Source organism: Cetorhinus maximus, chromosome 11 (assembly GCF_964194155.1).
Source record: "Cetorhinus maximus chromosome 11, sCetMax3.hap1.1, whole genome shotgun sequence".
NCBI lineage: Eukaryota > Metazoa > Chordata > Chondrichthyes > Lamniformes > Cetorhinidae > Cetorhinus > Cetorhinus maximus.
Window position 1 is genome coordinate 46,667,874 of NC_135889.1, and position 23,147 is coordinate 46,691,020.

At 41.9% G+C, this 23,147-nt stretch overlaps 1 protein-coding gene and 1 pseudogene across 1 annotated transcript in view; one reads left to right on the forward strand and one right to left on the reverse strand.

The window, feature by feature from the left end:
* The window catches only part of LOC144686200 (uncharacterized), a 188,138-nt gene that overhangs the window by 41,798 nt on the left and 123,193 nt on the right, over nucleotides 1–23,147 (reverse strand). Inside the window, exons 28-37 of the mRNA XM_078551296.1 lie at nucleotides 18,454–18,507; nucleotides 17,017–17,061; nucleotides 16,831–16,929; nucleotides 16,613–16,720; nucleotides 16,437–16,490; nucleotides 16,288–16,341; nucleotides 14,353–14,406; nucleotides 4,834–4,887; nucleotides 2,327–2,434; nucleotides 2,138–2,191 (exon numbers count right to left, since the gene is read on the reverse strand). Coding sequence (XP_078407422.1) covers nucleotides 2,138–2,191; nucleotides 2,327–2,434; nucleotides 4,834–4,887; nucleotides 14,353–14,406; nucleotides 16,288–16,341; nucleotides 16,437–16,490; nucleotides 16,613–16,720; nucleotides 16,831–16,929; nucleotides 17,017–17,061; nucleotides 18,454–18,507 — 684 coding nt within the window. The remainder of the gene's footprint in view (nucleotides 1–2,137; nucleotides 2,192–2,326; nucleotides 2,435–4,833; nucleotides 4,888–14,352; nucleotides 14,407–16,287; nucleotides 16,342–16,436; nucleotides 16,491–16,612; nucleotides 16,721–16,830; nucleotides 16,930–17,016; nucleotides 17,062–18,453; nucleotides 18,508–23,147) is intronic.
* On the forward strand, nucleotides 15,281–15,746 carry LOC144686561 (large ribosomal subunit protein P1 pseudogene; annotated as a pseudogene).

The following is a 23,147-nucleotide window of genomic DNA, read 5'->3' on the forward strand; positions in this document are numbered from 1 at the left end:
TTGGCACCAAATTCCAATGCCCTTGATTTATATGTAAGCCAAAAAAAAAAAGAGCCATAAGACTAGACAAATCTACCGGATGAAGGATCTTTGAAGAGTACATAGATCTTCCACAAATGCATGATAAAATTGATAGCTTTGTGGGGCAGATTAATGCTATTCTGACTTCACAACAAACAAATCTGGTAATCTCAGCAAATTTGTGAGGTTGTGGCCATTTCCAAGACCATTATTAAATTGTGTTATCTTCCATTAACATGACAACATTTTTCCTTTTAAGGTGCATTGTGATGAATGCAATATTCAATAAATACAGCTTGATACTTCAGTTTTTTTCATTAGGTCGCTGTTCGATACTTGTACACCTAAGGAATAGAAAGGGGGTCATCAAAGATACTTAGTCTTGGGCTGTAATTTTGAAACAAATTGTAAATGGGGCAAAAGTAGTCAAGAAGGGCTCAAGCCCACATTAAAAGCCCTAGGAATTGATCCCTTCAACATACTGCCAGGAAGCAATTCCATTTTAATTCAAAATCGTTTGATGAGTAAAATTGCTATTGATTTTTGAATTGATTTTAAATTTGACATTGGAGCATGACAGTTAAATTGTGCAAACTTTTCTCCGTCTCTGATGAGTAATAAAAACTGTTATGTTTCTTGGTCAAAGATTCATTAAATTAATCACCAAGTAGAAACCCACATCCTTCAGAGAGCTGTAAATATGGGAGAATTATCATTTTCTTGACAGCCTCAAGTGTATGGATTCTTTATCCTTTTTAGCAATTTTCAGTTACTTGCCAGAAATCAGGTCAACTCAACATGAATGGTCATTATCTAATTTATAAATGGTTCTGATATCAGATAAAAGATTAAGCAATTAACAACAAAAATGCGTGGTAGTGATTTAATTTATTTTTCTTCTTATGGTTAAAAAAACCCATCAATTGAGACCAAACATTTTCCTACAACAAACTAATGGGAAGCCAAGCATTGTAAAAGAATTGCCTGGAGATGTACGCGATGCTAAGATGATATTTATGGCCGACGCTTAGTATTCCCAAAGAGATGTTGGTGGGTACTCTTCTTCAATTGCTGAAGATCTTGTCATGCTGTGGTTCACACTATAGTATTAGATAGGAAATTTCAAAATTCTGATTCAGTTCTGATGGAGATATGTGTTCAAGTCTGGACGGTGTGTGATTTGGTGGGGAAATTTCAAGTGATGCTGCTCCTATATTGTCACTGCTCTTGCCCTTCACAGCTGTAGAGTTTGGGGTTGGCGAGTACTGTTGAAATAAGAAAGTTTGGGCGCAAGCTTCTTCCTGCTTACGATTATGATTTCTAAATTGTATTCTTAAAGACATGTGAAAATAAATTATTTGGGAACATTCAATTTTAATTGTGGAAAGAAGCATATCCCTAACACCCACAGTGTGAATAGTAATGTGAATTATCTATATTATTTTAAATGATCCACCAACAGCTTCCATTCTTTATTTACTTGGACGAATGCATAGACCATGACTATGTTCAATGGATTATTTAACTCCGGATACACTACATCCTCATGCTGCCTGTATGATTAGCAACGTAAGAACATGAATAGGCCATTCAGCCCCTTGAGCATGTTCCCCCCATTCAATTAGGTCATGGTGGATTTGTTTCTGAAGTCCATTTACCCACCTTCGTTCTAAATAGCTTAATACAGTTGTTCAACATAAATTCATCAGTTTCGCGTTTTAAAAAATTTGATTTAGCCTCAACAGCTCTTTGAGGGAGATACAAACTTTGAAGAACACAAATCGAATCATGGGAAATATTTATGAATGATCCAGCCTAGTTTTTTCCAGTATGAGAGTGGGGTGGGGGGGGTACACATTATTAAAAATGGTGAGATTTTAAAAGAAATTGAATAAAACCTTAAATTGAACTTAAGGTAAACACTTTGTATATGTATGAGAAGTCAAGTTACAGAATGGACACTGTAACCTTATAGATTAAGTAACTATATAAATGCATGGCTGATCATTATTTCATCAACGGCATGCAATACCTGTGCTTGAAGTTAACTAAAGTAGCTTAGTGGTGAATATGAATAACATACCAGTTAATCTTCGGTAATAATATCAATACTTACAGGAGGACCTTGTGATCCACGTTCACCTTTTGAACCTACGTTTCCAGGAAGGCCCTAAAACAATTCCAAAAAATGGCATTGATATCACTAGGTCCATTTTCTTAGAAATCAAAGTACGGAAGATCATACATAATGATCAGCATTATAAATACTTTGTTAATAATTATTCAGTGGGGAGTATTTGCTTACCAGTTGACCAGGAGAACCATTTAGGCCTACAGGACCTGGCGGGCCAGAATTACCTTTTGCACCAGGGCTACCATCTGAGCCTTTAGGACCAGGCTGCCCATCATGACCCTAGTTAATTACATTATAGGTTAATCATGCACAGAATTAAAATTAACACAATTTTCCTACATTAAATCCTGAGGAAGAGAAAGTGAATTTACACCAGTTTTTCCGCACAACACTTGTAGCACAATCTCAACATGTGTCCAGAGAGGTAAGCCTGTGGCCTAATTACTATGATACAGCCGATGGTAAATGGTGAGCTGTTCAAATCCCAGAGGGAAACTTGAAACAACTGTCATAATTAATTTTGCAATTCGTATGTTGAGAAATGCAGGCTTTGAATTCAGTAGTTAAAAGACCACTGAGTCTCAAAAGGCTTTTATAAAACTAAATTATGCATTTATTAATACAAGAAATATTGTAAGCACATACATATGTTTACAAAATTACGACTATAATAACTACAAAAGTTCCCTAATTAATCTGACTCCTAGTTACACCTCCGTTAACAGTAAAGCACATAGATTTATACAGACCCCTAGTAAAGTACACTCTGGACAGTCGCATTCAAAATGAGTTTCTTTCAGCTCTGGGTCCTTGCAGACAGCAGCTTGAGGCTTACAGGCCAGAGGCTTTAGATCTTACAAACCCTCCTCTTTTACCAGCAGCCTTCTCTTCCTTTATACATATTTTCCTCTTTGAATGCAAATTCTCATTATATCACTAGGTTTTTTGAACTTTACCTCTTCTAACAATAAAATCTTTTCATAACACCAATTATATTAGTAAGCTTTGGGAAAAGTAAACACATTGTTTGACTTCTTCTGATTAGGTGTAATATTTCACCCATTCTTTGAATGGCTTTTTAAAAAATGCAAATTGCCCTCTTTACACTTCACCTTGTAATTTACCTAATTAACATTTCACACCTGCTTCCCTTCTATACATCAAAGCCTCTAGGCCAGCTGGCTTTAATCAAATTAAGGCACACACACACATACACACACACATACACACACACAGACATAGGCACCACTAAACTCTATTTAAAAATAATTTCCAATAACATTATAGACATTATGGCCTGAATTTTCCAGGTGGCGGGTGGGTGAGGGCAGTCGCACAGCCGATCGCTGCCCACGATCAGCTCCGTGCCACCATTTTACGCAGGTGAGCCAATTAAGGCTTGCCCAATGAAATGCGCGAGCCGTAACTGTTGGGACCACATTCAGCCCCTAGCAACATTCATTGCTGGAGCCGATGCAGTCTTATTGCTGGGGCCAGGCTGGCAAGCTCTGGTGGTGGGGGTGGGGGTGTGGGGGTGGGGTTGTGGGGGTGGTGGCGAGGGGATTTGGAGTCAGGGTAGACAGGGTACGGGTGGAGTGCGGGAGGGGAGAGGAAATACAAGGGTGTCCACAGCTTGAAGGGAGCCTCCAATCAAAAGAGGAGACCAGTAAAGAAGACACCTCCCCCTTTCCTGCCTGTAGACCAAGCAGTTTTACCTTTTGGGTTTACAACCTGTCTCCAGCCTCCACTCACTCCCAAAAACTTGCAGCCAGGACGGAATAAAGCCCTGAATTAAGGACACCAATTGCCCCACAGGTGGGCTGGTCACCCGACACCTCCCATGCCACATGTTAAATTGTAGCTGGGGCAGGGGCAGACAGGTAAGTAGATCAGCAGTGGGCATGGTGCCCACTGCATTTTATGTGTCTTGTTCTCCTGCAAACCTGTCACTGGGGTGTTGTAAAATCCAGCACCCAGTTTTTATTTCTGTTTCCCTGGTAAGGAAATTTCTCCTGAATTTCCTATTGGATTTATTAGTGACTATCTTACCCACCCTCAATGACAAAAAAACAGCTTTTTTATATTTATCCTATCAAACCCTTTCATAATCTTAAAGACTTCTGTGATGTCACCGCTCTGTCTTCTTTTTTTCTGAAGCGAGGAGCCCCAGGCAGTTCAATCTTTACCGATAGGTATAACATCTCACTTCTGGCATCATTCTAGTAAATCTTCTTTGCACCCCGTCCAATGCCTGTACATCCTTTTCATAATATAGACACCAGAGCTGTTGACAGAACTCTAAATGTGGTCGAATCAAGGTTCTGTATAAACTTAACATAACTTCTCTGTCCTTCAATTCTATCCACCTGGAAATGACCCCCTGTGTTTTCTTTACTTTTGTTTAATTTTTAAGTGCCTTATTAACCAGTATCACCTCTTTTGGCGAGTTGCGTAAATGTATCTCCATGTCCTTTATTTCACAGATACTTATTTTCCAAGAAATGTGTATCCTCCTTATTCTTCTCTGCAAAATCTACCATGACATTCTGATCCATATTGAAATTCATTTGCCACTAATTCTGATTTATCTTCAGAATATCTAGAAGCTATTTTCTGCAGCAAATTATAATAATTATATTTAAAATATTCTACAGAGCCTTTATTAAGTGTCTACTCACTGGAAGACCAGGAAATCCGCTAGAACCTTTGGGACCAGATTTCCCTTGTTCACCCTGGAAAAAATAATTTAGCATGTTATTAAAATAATTGAAAGTTAATTTTCTTTAGTCATAGTCCAGATATATCACAATATAAATTAATAATCAGTGATGCCGCTGCGATTTTGCTTAAATTGTTCTTTATAAATCCCAAATCTGCCCATCCCTATCTGTTAAAGATGTATTTTATTTCAACATGTACATTGCAACACCTTCTTGAGTTCTCTACAGGTCCGACCCACAGCACCACGATCTCCATCACGAGTAGGGCAAGGAGGCAGGCCCTGAATCCACCCCAACCCGAAAGAGATCAAAGCCCATGCTGTTGGCACCAATCTGATCCACACAGGCAGTACAACCAACTGAGTTAACTGGCCCCCAAAGAGTCCGAGCTGCTGTGGTAACATATGCTTTATATGCATGTTGTATGTTGTAGCCTTGAGCTATGAATAGTGATTGTAGAGGCTCCAATTTCTTTCCATCACATGGCTGACCAGGAATCTCTTCCACTATTACTGCCTGCTTTTGGCATGTGTTGGAATGATTTACAAGTTGATACTCAACCTGTTTGGCACATTACGAATGCACTTTCCTCGGCCATCAAGTCTTGGGTTAGGTCTCAAACCCAGAGCTTCTGGCTCAAGGGTAGGAACATTACCCACTGCACCACAAGACCTCCTTCAAGGTGCAGAAATCTAATTTGAAACAAGTATAGACCTGACCACATTATATAAATGAGACATTCCCACCCTCCATTTCTCATTGGGAATGCTTGCTGCTGCACGCCATCAAATCCTCTCTGATGCTGAGACCTTCAGAGGTCACAAGGCAAGCTGACTATTAAATGATAGACATTTACTGTCTTTATTAGAGCCCTTCCCCCAAACCTGTTGAGATTTAATCAGGAATTACTGGATAGTGAACGAGATCAGTAACCACAGGTCCCAATTACCCACTTCCAACTACCCTGCCCCTTCCAATGCTCCAGGCCTATCCATAATTACCCTGCCCCCAGTTTTGGTGTTAAGACTCTGCTGGGAGCAGGTCTGTTTTTAGGAATGTCCCCAAGCCATTTAAATGGCCTTGGAGAGGAAATGAGAATGATCCTAGCTTCAGCTAACAGGAGCAGCACTCTTATTATTGTCTGGCAGTGAGAAAATCGGCTCCAATTTGCCTGATCAAAATGAAATCCCTTGATTTATAAAGGACAGATCATGTGGCAGATATTCATCTGCTGCCTGGAGCCCCTAGAATAGAATCAGACAGAGGAGATTCTACTTTTATAGCATAGCCTACTTGATTTTAATGCACTTAAGTAAATGGGCAGAATTTCAGGTAGGATGCATAAGGACACACGATCCTCCCTGAATGATTCTCTTTTATGTGCTACACCAGGTGATTATTTAACATGAAATGCAAAGGCAGGAAATTCTGGCTTAATATGAAAAATTAAGGTTCACATTATCTGAATATTCTAACAGCTCTTTATCAGGAATTTTTGTTTAACATTTATATGTTTGAAATTACATTGATTGATATTATTTTTTCCCAATTAAATTGCTCGTCCATCTTTAGTGTCAAATATTATCCTATGAAGGGGAATTATTTGACTACCCATCATAAAAATACAACAGTAATCAACAGGATTTATATTTGATTTTATTACAATTTGAACAAACCATTTTTCCTTCCTGCATGCTTTTGTTTACAACTCCAATAATTTCAAGGGTTAAAATGTTTTAGGTTGTTGTTGACGAATAACCACTAACTTTTGTCTCGCACCAATATTAGGTAGCAACATGTCTGATACAGAACTAAGCTTCCATAGGGTTTATCTGGCAGGAGTAGTACCTCTGTAATGAGGAGGATTTGTCACTCTCTTCAGAGTCGTTCACCATTCATTGGTCCTCACCAGCTCTCATCTGTGGCTCCAAATAGTGGTTTGCATGAATCAGCGGTCACACCCAGCAAACAGCCTCAATAGATGGCCAAAACCAGGTGATGGTAGCCAATGTTTTGCCCCCTCGTTGAGTTAAGGCTTGGCTATTCATACATGTGAAATCTTACTCAATGGAGTGGGCAGAAGTGTTCAACATGAATTCAACGGCCATAAGGGTGACTAGTGCAAAGCCAAGAGTGTGCTCAGGGACTAAAGGTACCAATGTTATCCACTGCATCCAGAATCCTCTCCAGCTATCTGAACTTTGTTTTACCACTGAAGTCAGATGTGCCTGGACGAAAGGGTGAGCACAGCATAACTCTCCCTCACTGTAACCTGTTTCACATCCAAGTCATGACATCACCCACCAATTCATCATCACGCAATCTTCAAATCCTGTGGCAGTGGGGGAGTGAGGAAGCAGCAGGTGAATATACACTGGAAACTGTAGCAACACTGTACACAGGCAGCTTGGGCCTTAGAGTGATCTTTCACCAGACTGAGGCTGCGGTGGACTTCAGAAACTCCCTGACCGACTACACAGCCCTCTTCAAAATTGCACTGGTCAACTCCATAGTATGAGGAGGGAGCTAAAAATGGTGCCCTAAACATTGCCTACTTAACCTACCCTGGCCAGTTTACTAAAACTGACAGGGATCCCATTACAGTGGTGGCACAATAAATGTAAAGAAGACAAAGGTAACACCGCTTAAAATCATGGAACCTGCAAATGCTCATAGACTATGCCAGAGCCAATAGATCCAGAGACAAATAGCCCTATTTTGAGAGAACATGTGAGATACAACATCCACATAGCAACATTAAGAGAGGCTTGTCTAACTGATGAAGGGCAAGTTACAGAAACTGTACATATTATAATGTTAGTAGGTAATTAGCATATCTGTGCTAATACCTTACAGGAAAAGAAAACAACTAGAATTGTGGAATGCAATCCCTGAAATATTGGCAAACCTCTTAGAATTGCACAATAAAAATTAAATTTGATTGTAAACATTGGCTATAGGAACAGTCACACTCTGAATAATTTTCAAATTATTCAAATCGATAAAATGCAAACGCACAAGTCAGTCAGCATTCGAAATTAAAGGTTGATGTTTCAAGTAAAAACCCTGTGTCACAACTGACATAGGATCTTGCAAAACAGTGACTTGTCTTTCCTAATTTCACGTGGATACACGTTCTTTTGGAGTGGTTGCAGTAGCAAAGAGTGTCATGAAGCAGGAGTAGTCCAACCTAGTCCCTAAACTTGCCAGGCTCCAAAAAGGCACAAATTATCAACTTGTGACATTACGACCTTCTCTCACAGGGTAAAATCATGCCACCATTTTCAGCGCGTATTCACCCATGATAACTAATTCTGAAGAGGTGAAAGATCAATTTTATGAACAGTTAGAATCTTTGATCGCTGCAGTGCCAAGATCAGACAAACTATTGCTCAGTGATTTCAACACCAGAGCTGACACAGACCATCAGAGCTACGAGGGAATTACAAGGAGAAATGAAGTTGTTAGCAGCAATTACAACAGTCTTTCTTTGCTGAAGGTATGTGCAAAGCATGACTTTCTCATTACCAACAGTATTCCATCTGCCAAACCGAATCAAGACATCCTGCATTCATCCTCGCCATAAGATCACAAGAAATGAGAGTGGGAGTAGGCCATTCGGCCCATCGGGCCTGCTCCACCATTCAATAAGATGATGGCTGATCTGGTCGTGGCTTTAACTCTGCTTTCCTGGCTTTTGCCCCATAACCCTCGACTTCCTTGTCAATCAAAAATTTGTCTCCTTCAGCCTTGAATCAATTCAATGATCCAATCTCCACCATTCTCTGTGGAAGAAAATTCCAAAGACTAACAACCCACTGAGAGAAGATATTTTTCCTTATATCCATCTTCAGTAGAGACCCCTTATATTTAAACTCTGCCCCTGGTTCTGAATTCCCCTATGAGAGGAAACATCCTCTCAGCAACTACCTTGTGAAACCTCTTCAGAACCTTACATGTTTCAATAGGGTTACCTCTCATTCTTCTAAACCCCAATGAATATATGCCCAACCTTTCCTCATAAGACAACTATTTCATCCAAGGAATCAGCCTTGTGAACCTTCTCTGAATTTCTTCCAATGCACGTATATCCCTCCTTAAATAAGGAGATCAAAACTGTATGTGGCACTCTAGGTGTGGTCTCACCAACGTGCTATCCAGTTGTAGCGAGACTTCCCTACTCTTAAACTCCATCCCCCTTGCAATAAGGGTCAACAGTCCATTTTCCTTCCTAATTGCTTGCTGTATCTGCATGCTAATGTTTTTGTGATTTATGTACAAGGATACCCAGATTTCTTTGTATTGCAGCATTCTGCAGTTTCTCCAGTTAAATAATATCCAGTCTTTCTATTCTTCCTGCCAAAGTGGATAGCATCACATTTTCCCACATCATATGCCAAATATGCCATTTTTTCCCGACTCATTTATCCTATCTATATCCCTTTGCAGATTCTTTGTGCCCTCCTCATAACTTGCTTTCCTACCTATCTTCGTATCTTCAGCAAATTTGGCTACAATACAGTCTGCCCTTCATTCAAGCCATTAGTATAGATCGTAAATAGTTGAGGATCCAGCACTGATCCCTGCAGCACTCCACTAGTTACGGTTTGCCAACCTGAAAATGACCCATTTATCCTAACACTCAGTTTCCTGTTAGTTAGCCAGTCCTCTACCCATTTTAACATAACACCCACAGCACCATGACTTTTTATCCTACAATAACCTTTTATATGGTACTTTATCGAATGTGTTTTGGAAAACCAAATGCATTACATCTGCTGGTTCCCCTTTATCCACCGTGCTTGTCACATCCTCAAAAAACTAATACATTTGTAAAACATGATTTACAAACCATGTTGACTCTGCCTGATTGCATAATACTTTCTAAGTGTTCTGCTGCCTCCTCCTTAATAATAGATTCTAGCATTTTTCCAATGACAGACCTTAGACTAACAACAGGCCTATAGTTTCTTGCTTTCTGCCTCCCTCCTTCCTTGAAAACACTGACATCTAATTGACTATGTTATTATCAGAAAGGAGGACAAGGAGAATGCCATAGTGCCAAGCCGTGTGTGGAGCAGATTGTTGGACTGACCACAAGTTCAACATCCATATTCACCCCAAAAGATGCCCCCAGGGAAAAAAAGTCACGAAGGGGCTCAGTGGACCCTCCCCCACTGGCGATTTGAATGCAGGGGGCTCAAAATCCAGCAGGAGGCCTGCCCACTACAGACCTGCCCACCCCTTGTCTGAAATTTTATGGTGGCAGTGGAGTCTGCCCTTAGCATGTTGAGGCCCTTAAGTACCAATTTATTGATGCCCCTCTCTCCCCTCCTGCGATTTTACCCACAGCAAGGTGATGCCCATGCCAATTGGGTAGCCCAGCAGCTTTAGCTTTAGCTGCGAGGGTTGGTGCCAGGCATTGGGGCAGTGTGGAATTTCTTTTGTGGGTTCCATGTGCCTATCGGATGGATCCCCACCCAACGTCATACTTCCCCCTTTACATTCCAAATCTGGCCACTCCAACAGAGTACCCCATCCCCCTCACCCTGCTGGCCGGGGCCTACCAGCCTGACCCCAGCGATACCCCTGACTTGTCGGGACTCGCTGTAGACTAAGGGGTAGCCGCCATTCCTGCCTGGAGCTGCTGGGACTACAGAGCTGCCAGCCGTCCAATTGGCTGGCAGCTCTGTAAGGTGGGACCTCCTCCCAAGGCAGGGGCGGAAATCTCACCTTACATCAATTAGCACTGCTCTTAGCATTAAATTGCTGAGGGGCAGCTGTCAGTGTGGTGGTGGTGCGGTGGTGGGGGTGCTCGTCACTGGCATTGTAGCTGGGTGGTCGAGGATTACAGCATCCTGTAAGATCCAGCCCAACATCTCAAGACTCAACATGGATCCTGCAAAGTAAAGTTTCTCTGGTGATCTGGATTGCCAGATTCAAGGTCTTAAATTTGACTCTCAATGTGGAAGATGACTGGATAGACTTCAGAGACCTGGTGCACTCTACCACCTTAGAACATCTGGGACCCACTACCCATAAGCACCAGAACTGGTTTGATGAAAACAATGAGGAGATTCAGGCTCTGATGAATGAGGAACACCGTCTCTTATAATCCACAAAAACAACTGTTCTACTACTTCAAAGAAAGCCACCTTCACAACATACATAGAATCATCCAATCAAAGCTTAGAGAGATGCAGGATCACTGGCTAAGCAAAGAGGCAGAAGAAATACAATCAGATGCATACAAAAATGATTCTAAACACTTCTATAATGCTCCGAAGACAATCTACGGCTCCTGGAAATTATCCTCCCCTTGGCCATATGGAATCACAATGATTCCAGACAAGACCAAAATCCCAGGGAGATGGTCAGAACATTTTAACAATGTTCTGAATCGGTCCTCAATAGTCAATGACAAGGTGATTGCCTGCTTACCCCAAATTGAAGCCAACATGTTACTTGCTGACACCCCCAACAAAGCTGAGATCATGAAAGCAGTCAATCAGTCTCCGGTTAAGTGGCAAGGCACCACGGTCAGATGGAATACCAGGTTCAATATACAAGACCCTGCATACTCACTGACAAACTCACCAAACTATTCCAGATAATGTGGAACCATGAAGCTATTCCACAGGAATTCAAAGGTGCATCAATTATCCACCTTTACAAAAAGAAGGGAAATTGTCAAACTTGTAGACAACCATTGGGGAATCTGAAAATTACATTGGGGAATCTCCCCACTATGCATTGCTGGGACAATACATGCAGGAGTCCTGCTAATCCGCTTGACACTGCATCTTGAACAGGGCCTTCTACCAGGGAGCCAATGTGGCTTCAAAAAAGGTCGTGGTACAGTTGACATTGTATTTGCTGCATGTCAGCTCCAGGAGAAATGCCAAGAGCAGAACTGTTACATCTGTTGATCTGCCTAAAGCCTTTGACACTGATAATCCTGAGGACCCATGGAAGATCATGGTAAAATTTGGTTATTCAGAAAACAGCATCATTATGGTGTTGTAATTCCACAATGGCATGTTTGCTCGTGTCCTGGATGATGGCGGGAATTCTGGTGCCTTCCCAGTCTCAGGTGAAGTGAAGCAGGGCTGTTTGTTGGCTCCTACCTGTTCTCTGCCACTCTTTCTGAAACATTCTGTGTTAGAGAAAGTGGAATCCACATTGGATATCGCAAAGATGGCAAAGTCTTCAAGTTGTGGAGACTACAAGCCAAAACCAAAGTGCATGAAGCTGTGGTTCATGATGTTCTTTTCACTGATGACTGTGCTCTAAATGCCTGTTTACAAGAAATGCAACACAACATGGATCGCTTTCTCATCTGCATATGATTGCTTCAATCTTATTCTGATGGCGAGACCAAAGTTATGTACCAACCTGCTCCACAACAGCAGTATGTGAAGCCAACAATTACAACAGTCAACAATCAAAGGCTTGACAAATTTATCTACTCCGGCAGAACCCTCTCCAGAGCAGTTCACATTGATGACACAGTCAATGCCAGAATAGCTAAGGCAAGCGTCACCATTGGCAAGCTACAAGAAACTGTCTAAGAATGAAAAGGAATTAGTCTTGAAACAAAGGTGAAGGTAGATTAAAAACAAAAAACTACTGCGGATGCTGGAAATCCAAAACAAAAACAGAATTACCTGGAAAAACTCAGCAGGTCTGGCAGCATCGGCGGAGAAGAAAAGAGTTGGGCACATGTCTGTCCTTGGCTTGCTGCATTGTTCCAGTGAAGCCCAACGCAAACTGGAGGAACAGCACCTCATCTTCTGACTAGGCACTTTACAGCCTTCCGGGCTGAATATTGAATTCAACAACTTTAGATCTTAAACTCCCTCCCCCATCCCCACCCACTTCCTGTTTCTTCCCCCTCCCTTTTGTGTTTTCCAATAATTTATTTAGATTTTTCTTTTCCCACCTATTTCCATTATTTTTAAATCTATAACTGTAATACCCTGTCGTCAGTCTTTCCACCCCACCCCCACTGGAGCTGTACCTTGAGTGTCCTGCCATCCATTCTTAATTAGCACATTCTCTTAGATAATATCACCACCTTTAACACCCCTTTGTTCCTTTTGTCTGTGACATCTGTTGATTATCTGCTCCTATCACTGCTTGCTTGTCCCTACAACCACCCGCCCCCCCCACAACTTCTGTCCCCACCCCACCACCCCCCCCAACCTTAAACCAGCTTATATTTCACACCTCTCCTAACTTTACTCAGTTCTGCCGAAGGGTCATGAGGACTCGAAACGTCAACTCTTTTCTTCTCCGCCGATGCTGCCAGACCTGCTGAGTTTTTCCAGGTAATTCTGTTTTTGTTGTGAAGGTAGATAAGGCGGTTGTCCTCCCATTCTCTTGTGAGACGTGGACAGTTTACTTTACGAACGCAAACAAGCTACAAGACCTTCACTTGACCTGCTTGCAGAGACTATGTAAGATCAAATGACAAGACAAGGTTCCTAATACTGATATTCTCTCCCTGACTGACATGCCTAGCATCTACACTCTTTTTTTTTATTCATTCATGAGATGGGAGCATTGCTGGCTGGGTCAGCATTTATTGCCCATCCCTAATTGCCCTTGAAAACTGAGTGGCTTGCTAGGCTATTTCAGAAGCAACCACATTGCTGTGAGTCTGGAGGCACAAGTAGCCCAGACCAAGTAAGGACGGCAGATTTCTTTCCCTAAAGGACATTAGTGAACCAGATGGGTTTTTACCACAATCGACAATGGCTTCATGGTCATCATTAGACTTTTAATTTAAATTTCACCATCTGCCATGGTGGGATTCAAACCTGGGTCCCCAGAGCATTACCCTGGTTCTCTGGATTACTCATCCAGTGACAATACTACTACGCCACTGCGTCCCCAAAAGGAGCTCAGGGAAGATGGGCAGGACATGTTGCCAGATACCTGATGGGCGCTCACCAAAAAAACTTTTCTAGGGCAACCTAAGTGAAGGGAATGCTCAAAAAGAGGCCAGAAAAAGCATTTTAAGGACTCCCTGAAGGTCACACTGAAGAGTTTCAACATCGCACCTGAGACATGGGAGAACCCCACACAGGATCAGTCTATATGCCACATCCTCATCAGAAAAAACATCACCTCATATGAGCAGAACAGAGTCGCATTTGCCAACTGGAAATGTGAGCTTTGCAAGCCTAGAGCCATAAGCACCTCTTCTGCACCAACAATGCATCTGTGACCAACATGCATCAGATCTTTACGTGCTCAAATTGGACTGATTAGTCACCTTAGAACACATTGCACCTGAAACATGGTTATCTTCTGCTACGAAGGATTAACAAGCTGACAAAAAATCTTCCATGCTACTTAAAGGTGGGACTGGATTACAGTCATCGTGAAGTATTTCTATAGCCATAAATTACTTTTTCTTGTTTTTAATTGCAGAAACACTCATCCTGTTAAATCTGAGTAAAGTTTACTTACAGGAAAGCCACGAGAACCGACAGGGCCAGGCGGACCAGCAGGACCAGACTCACCCTAAGATCAGAAAATTAATGAAGAATAAAAAAGGTTTACAAATTGATTATTGATAATGATAATATAGCATTAAAGTGGAAAACAACATTGTGCATGTTAATAGGGTTTGATTCAATCCTTCATTTGTAACTGTCAGGTTAATGGACAGGCCTTCCTAGTGAGGACCAACAGGGACATCAAAGCCAATTTATGAAAATGCAATTTAATAAAGAAGTACAAAATGGGCAGTAGTGGACTGAATGCTCGTTCGAAACTTTGTCCAATTGTACTTTCCATTGAAGCCATATACACCGGGGTGTACAGAGGGTGACCATTCCTCTAGCACAGTTTTAAAATATGCTGAAATTGAACTTAACCTGCTGCTAGATTCCTCTGTTAATTTGACAGGATCATTTCAGGCATATCAGGCCAGATTTTGCTAAGAGTCTGGCATCTTGCAGCAAGCACTGTTAATTTGGCCTGTTTGTGCACGTTTAATTTTTTAACAAGATTATTGCCAACAAGTATTCTGGAAGCGGCTGCAACAGGGCATCTGGTATCCTGGTGAACAATAGGACAGTCTATCTCCTTAGCCAAGGAGACCTTAAAAAAAAAATATTTCACAGGATGTGAGCTTCGCTGGCCAGGCCAGCATTTGTTGTCCATCACTAATCACCATTAATTTAAGGAATAAATGGAGGAAGAACTGAGGAAGAGGGTAAATTAAAGCAAGTGAATTCAATGTTAAATTGGGTGCAGTAGCAGCTTGGTGCTATGGCTTAGTTGGTGAAAGTGCCTGCCTAGTAAACAGGAGATCCTGAGTTTGAATAACAGCAGTGCCTCAGCTTGACATGTATTATAAAAATTAACCCGGCAAGGCGTGAGCATTTTGCTCTTCTTGCTCTGCCCAGTTCGGAGGTGCTTGGTCCTTCTGATCGAAGCTAAGGCTGAAATTCTCCCAGCGACTAGCATTATCAGACCCGCAGAGATCCAGCGTCATGGCCTCCACCGTGGAACTCGCCTGTATCTACAGTGCACTCATCCTGTACAACGACGAAGTCACCGTGACTGAAGACAAACTCAATGCCCTGATTAAGACAGCTGGTCTAACTATTGAGCCTTTCTGGCCTAGTCTGTTTGCCAAGGCATTGGCTAATATTGACAGCAATAGTCTGATCTGCAATATTGGTGCTGGCGGTAGTGCCCCAGCTGCTGTAGCAGCTGTTTCCACTGCTGCCCCTGTTGCTGCTGAAGAGAAAAAGGAAGAGAAGAAACAGGAGGAATCTGAAGAGTCTGATGATGACATGGGCTTTGGTCCCTTTGATTAAATGTACCATGCAACATGATTGTCACAATTAAAATATACAAAAAAAAAGAAAGAAAAACAAGAGACTGAAAGGAAAAGTAGGAAAAGAGTTTCATATTTAAAATTTTGAGTTTTTAAGTCTCCTGCAGCAATTCATAACCTAAGGAAATGAAACTCCACACTTATAGTTGATTTATTTTTGGCAGGAGAGTTTGATCGGCAGTAATTAACAACAATCTATGTTAAAAGGGTACTTATGCTATGAATTACTAAGTTTAACTGTCTGTGGTGAGTTAATCAGCAACTAATGTGCAAATGCAGCAACTTCATGAAAATCATGAAGGAGGTTAAGCATGAGATGTCATTTTGCAGAGCAAATGGTGGACCATTACTCGCAATTTACAGGATCTCTCTTCCTGGCCACAAGTTTCTGGCCAATTTGCTTAGTAATAATGGTATGTGCTGTTCATGCGCCATTACTTTTTTCATTAAAGTCTGACCCATTCTGTTGCATCTTTATCTAATTTATTGATGCTAAATGACAACCATCTTTCTTCAGTGATAAACATCTAAAGTTTGGGAAAATTTAAAGTTACCCGTCCTCCTAGAGCTCCTGGTTGACCTGGTGGACCCATAATTCCTGGCCGCCCCTGTGTGAAACCAGGAAATAGTAAATATTTTAAGCACAGTTTGTATTTTTGAAACAAAATCGCTAATAAATATAGACAAAATATTATGTGCTTACTGAAGGACCATCTTTGCCTGGTGTACCATCAGGAGCCCGAGGACCAACTTCCCCCTGTCACAGAAAATACAGTCTGTTTAGCTGCAAAGCTGAATACCTATTCAAAATATTTCATATTACAAAAACATTATGTTCAATAGAAACAAAAGAAAAAATTGACAGAAAACCATACTAACTCTTTCACCTTTAGGACCTTTGACACCTGGATTACCTTTTTCACCTGGCATACCTTGCATTCCTGAAGAGCCCGCTGAGCCTGGAACACCTGGAGGCCCAGGAGGACCCTATACATTCAAAGAGGAAGCAATGACAAAACTTAAGTAGTGGTTCTCTTTGTGTGTAATATATATATATATATATATATATATATAAAACAAACTGCAAAGTTACTTACTTTAGCTCCTTCTGATCCACTACCACCTGGAAGGCCGCGTGGCCCTGTAGGCCCTGAAGGCCCCGAGGGTCCACGCTCACCTGCCTGACCAGTCTCGCCCTAGATTTTGAAGGTCAAATATTAAAAGACACAAACTCTTAAAAAGACCTGCATTCATTTTCGAAGCCAAGCTGATGTGGAACTTACTTTTGAACCAGGTGCTCCTGGGAGGCCATTTATACCACTGGGTCCCTAGCATAAAGGAAATTATCAAAATTAATTACTAGTATTAACATGAAAACAATTGAAGGTCCATTCAAATGAATACAACTTTGAGTGGATCTTCAATGCTTTAGGAATTGGTAAAAACAATAGCTGAAAATAAAATGTCAGGGCAGGGCAGTTGACTGACTAGTCTTCTGTCTGTATCATCCTTAGCTCCTGTTTCATTGGGTCCAGAGATTTACGCTGGGTTTCTGTTGGCATGGTGCATCCTGCAGGGCCTGCATTTCATTATTGGTTCCCTTCTATGCCACAAGATATAGATGGAAATTAATGGTTGCTTAGTTTGTGCGTGTAAATGGAGTCTCCACGAACCTTCCGGTGGTGGAATGACAGGAGACCCAAGGAAATTCATCTCTTAATTCTTTCTCGCCATCCAGAAGACACTGCAAGAATGCCCTGATCAAACTAGTAGATTATTCCGCACATGACAACTTGTCCAAGCCCTGTTATTAAATTCCCCTGAACAATAAGCAGCCACATTGTCAAGACCCCTACACAAAAAGAAGAAAGGTTATCTCAGGATATGGATTCAGATGGGTAAAGTTTCATCTCTCTGCCACTGTTTATCAACATGTGTGGCAAACAGCAGTGTTAAAGGGTTGAAGCTTTCTGCAAAAGGCAAAGTTGTGGTAGTGACAGAAAAATTGTCACAATGTGAACAATGGTTCACTTGAGACATGGCTAACACTGGTACTTTATGTTGGTGAAGGACTATGAGATGAGTCAGGCCATGAGTTTATAGATTATATTAGTGCAGAGTTATGTTGCTGCTAATGGCCCATAAGGTCCATAGATGCTCAGTTGTGGACTGCTAGGTATGTCCTTAGTTTGATCCACTCTGCCTGATGGAAGGTGTCCTGACTAACAAGGCTGCCTTGAGCATGAACATTGATGAAAAGCAAGATTAAACTGGCAACCCTTCTCCACAGTGTGCAGTAAGGTAGGGAGTATCCAAATTACAGGTCATGGGCCACAAGCTGGACAGTTTAGTTTATGACTTGGAAGGCAAGTCAAACCTATTTGTGCTTTTACTTCTTGTTCATCCCGTTTGAATGGGCCATTATTACTGCTGTTGCCTGTTTGATGGTTAAATGGCAATGTGAAGATTAAACTCAAGATATCTATACTGCTATCCTGCAGATGATTTCCATTATTATTGATGCTGGAGCTTTCAGAATTAGTAAAAGTTTTTTTATTACATTTTTTTCACTGCTGTGTGTTATTTTCTAATTGAATCCTGGGTAAATAATCACATTAGACAAATAATTTCACTTCAGATCTCTATAATGTATTGCCATGAGCTACACTAGATAATGATGTGAAGATTGATGTTTTTGTTGATAAAATTAAACATCTTACCGGCTCACCAGGTTTGCCACTTTCACCAGGAGAACCTGGACCACCACTCAGACCCTAATGCACAACAAGTGAAGGATGATGGTTAAATCTACACATTCAAGGAAGTTGATTCTAAAATAATACTTGATTATGCATCCCAATTTAGCCCTTTTTGTCCTTACTTAATAATGTCATAGCTATTCCTGGAGCACGTAAGAAAGATAGTTTTATGTTTTTCGTTATCAGGTTCGCTTTGTCCAGCATACACTAGCTGCGTCCTTGATATTAACACATAAGCTGGTGCTTGAAACAATATAGGCAGAGACCAGCTAACTGAACCAACACTGGTGGTTTATTGGAAATAAGAAAAGACCACTAACACCATGTGTGCTTCTTCAATCACCTCCAGCTCTAGGCTTCCAGTACCCAAGAAGCCCATGCTTTGTAGCAATTGGTCAATACAGTCACATGGTCAACTATCTACATTCTCTTAAAGGTACATAGCACTCCACTTTATCACAGATAGATTTGCATTCATGTAATGCCTTTCAAGACTCAAGATATCCCAAAGCACTTTGCAGCCAATGAAATACGTTTTAAGTTTCCAAATTTCAGAACTGCGATTTTTGCTTGGAAAAGATTTTAAGGGTTACAAAGCAAATTGGCTGGATGCAGTTAAGATGCAGATCAGCCATGATCTCAATGAATGGCAGAACAGACCCAAGGGGCAGAATGGCCTACTCTGACTCCTATGTTCCTAAGTGTAGTCACTGCTCTAATAAAGGGAATTGTGCAGCCAATTTGCACCCAGTAAGGATGCACAAATGACAATGAAAAATGACCAGATCATTTGCTTTAGCAAAGTTAGTTGAGGGATAAATATTGGATAGAGCACCAGTAGAACTTCCCTTGTCCTCTTCGGATAATACCATGAGATCTTTCCCATTCATCCCTAAAGGGCAGACGAGGTCTCAGTTTAACGGTTGATCTGAAAGATGGCACCTCCGACAGTGCAGCACTTGTTCAGTATTAAAGGGAAATGTAAACCTAGATTTTATGCTCAAATCTCTGGATTGAGATTTGATCCCACAATCTTCTAACGCACAGGTGGCAGTGCTACCACTTAGCTTGTAAATCTGGCTAGATATGATTTTTTCCAGCCATGTGACAGGATTGCATTGCATTTCTAAATGTATTTTATTCTTCCAGTCTTTATGAATGCACAAGTCCTAATGTGACAATAAAGCCAAAAATTTAACAAACTAGTGCCACTGGTTTAAACACCTGGGGAGCCCAGAGATGACAAAAATGATGGTGGTCCCACTTTTGACAACGTCCAGTGCAGCCTATGCTGATTGCCATGTTATAAAGGATAATAGCACGACTGTGCATTGAATGAATCAGAAGCAGGTAGAGTGGATAGAACGTGATGTCAGCCAGCTCTAGTGCTGATTTGACATCTGACTTGCCATTTTGAACCTTGCAGGTCCTGCTCTTCAATATTCACAGCTGAACATGTGTTCAGCTGCACCATGGAACCCTCACTGGTGCTGTTTAAATGTCTCACCACGGAACGTGCAGGTGAAGTGCTTTTAACTTTCTTTTGCTGTTGCAAAGTTGGTAGCTGTACTAAATACCGTGCTTTTGCAGGATCTCACAAAAGTTCTTGGAGTCAGAAGGGAGTAGTGATGGACGTTTGTAAGGAGTTGGGTTGATTTTGAAGCCCTCTGAGCAGCTTGTTCTCAGTCATGGGGGCTGTGCAGTTCCTTTGGGCTGCAGCACGGCAAGGACATGGAGTAGTCTGCAGAGACGGAAGCTGTGTTCAGGCGGTGGAGGAGGATGGCTCTCTATAGAAGGTTGTACCCACCAAGGGTCTTCAGAAACTATTTCTCCAAGCTCCAAATCAGTCAGGAGCAGTGACTGAGATAGCTACGCTTCACCATGAAGGTAGTTACTGAACTGCGTCATCTCCTGAAACTGCCTCTGCTGCTGCAAAGCAAAATGACGACTGCACTGCCAGAATCTACCAAAGTCACGGTGTACCTCAATTTCTATGTCTCAGAATCCCTACAGACTGGAGCCAGCAACATCTCCATTCACCCTGTATCGCTGTAACAGGGAGATCACTAAGGTCCTGTACACAAGGAAAGGGGACTTCATTATCTTCTCCCTAAGCAGAAAGAAGCAGGAGAAGTGGATTTTCCAGAGTAGTGAGATTCTCAGTGGTGCAAGGAACCGCATACACATAGCTCTGTGGGCATCACACTTCAATGGGGATATGTACCAGAATTTCAATGTGTTCCACTCCCTAAATGTACAGTTGGTGTACAACCATGCACAGGCCATCACGTTGGTGAATTCCTGCTATCCTGGAAGCCGTCTTGATGCTTTTATCCTGAGTCAGTCAGCTGTTTCGATCATCTACCAGCCACCTTCTCGAACCAGATGGTTGCTTTGTGGCGAAAGTTACCCAACCAACATGTGGCTAATGACCTCCACAGTGCTCCTGCTGGAATCAGGAATGTCACAGAACAGATCATCAAACACCAGTTCCTTTTCATGGATCGCTCAGGGATTCCTCTCCAGTACTCTATGGATGTGGCTCCAGGTTTAAAGTGGCCTCTGCGTCTTCCACAATCTGGCAATCATGAAGGTGCAGCCTTTGCCACCAGGCCTTTGGGAGCACCTCAGGAGGAGGAGGAGGAGGAGGAGGAAGGGAGGAGGCATTATCACTCTGGACTGGCTGTCATTAGACTCCAGTTCCTCTGAAAACATCCTTGGATTACAATGGTCCACAATTCCCCACCTTTCCAACTCTGTTTCACACCTTCATAGCATGCTCTCAGCAGTTTGCGAGGTTGGTCGGTAGGAGATGACATTTGAAGATCCGTTCATCAATATTGTGAGGTCTATGAACCTTTTCCAACACTTTAATCAGATCCTCAGGTCCAAACTCCTTACACTGGCTTTGGGCCAATCTACTCCAATTCCCTTCACATTGTATATATGGGGGGGTTCCTGGCCCACTGTGGAAATAGGGTATCTCTCCTCTTTTCCACCTCTTGCACTAAGACTTCCAGTGCTGCATTGGAGAGCCTAGGAGCTCTCATTGTGACCTGCTGCTCCTTTCTGGTGAAAAACACTCAAAAACAGTTCCAACGTCTGCTTCAGCCAAAATGCATCTCACCTTATGGAGGTGTAAACTGGACTTTGAGTCATACAGGCTGGCTTTAATTGCTGCTTGCTAGTTTTGCATGAGCCTGTGCCCTCCTGCTGAGCATGCAGCCAGTCAGCAGCATGTTAAGGGAAGGTTGTGTCCTGCCTGCATTACTTCAAATGGGCTTGGGGTAATCACCCTTCATGATCTTCATGCCTGCAAACTGACCATAGCCAAATTTTAGCTCTAAATATTGATAAATTTTTCTAATAAAGCAGTTTAGTAAGGATCCCATTACTGAGATACAAAGAAAATTGCTATATTTTGTCATCTTTCGAACAAAAAGTCCTATGTCAATAGTGCTTTTGAGGTTTTCAGTGTTAATTGTGACTATACACGTCCAGCCATGTTTTCTCATGAGATTTGTCCATTAACGGGACAGACAGTGATACTGTAGAACCATATTCTGACCATCAGATAATGTGAAGGTAAAATGCTTAGCTTTCTCCTCCTGCACCGACATCATTTTTTTTAAAGACTCAATTTTAAAAAGTTTTCATTTATTTTAAATCAAAAAGTTGTTGTCTGCATATTGGTTACCAAACCTCTCTCAACTCACAGTCCAGAGAGTCTGTTTCCAATTCCCTGGTGCTTTCCAGTTTCTAACCCTGCTCTACACACTCTGTCCCATGGCTGCCCCTCTCACAGTCTCCCCATTACTAGGATGTTCCACCATCTTTAGAGTCTGGCCACACTGTACCGATGCACAGTGGCAGCAGTGTGTACCATCTACAAGATGCGCTGCAGGAACTCACCAAGGCTCAGACAGCATCTTCCAAACCCACGACCACTACTATCTAGAAGAACAAGGACAGCAGACACATTGGAACACCACCACCTGGAAGTTCCCCTCCAAGCCACTCACCAGGCTGACTTGGAAATATATTGCCATTCCTTCGCATTCGCTGGGTCAAAATCCTGGAACTCCCTCCCCAGCAGCACCGTGGCTGCATCTACACCACATGGACTGCAGCGCTTCAAGGAGGCTGCTCACCACCACCTTCTCAAGGGCAATTAGAGATGAGCAATAAATACTGGCCTAACCAGTGATGTCCCCATCCCATGAGTGAATTAAAAAAACCTGTACCAATTATTTTTACAATGGAAGCCCAATAAAAAATATTTTTAAAATTCAGGACCTGGCATAAACAATTTATTTTTTTAAAATTGTGATCTTAGGATTTAGAGTTAGAGAGACAAAATTCTTACTTATTTATTTTTTAATAGAAGACATATTCTCAGCTGCTGTGCTCCCCTCTCCCACTTCCTTCTCCAAACTCCCCCTTTGCTCTTCTCTTCCCCTCCACCCTCTCTGCTTCCCCTTCCTTTGTTCTTTCCTCTGTTCTTCACCCCACTTCTTCCTGTTACCAACCTCACCCTCCCAATCCCATTCTCTCTCTCAGCCTTTAATTTTGTTGTTTCTTCCTGCTCCCACCTACCCTGCAATCCTATAGTACCTTTCCCTTCCATCACTGCTCAAACCCTGGTTTCCTGTCTT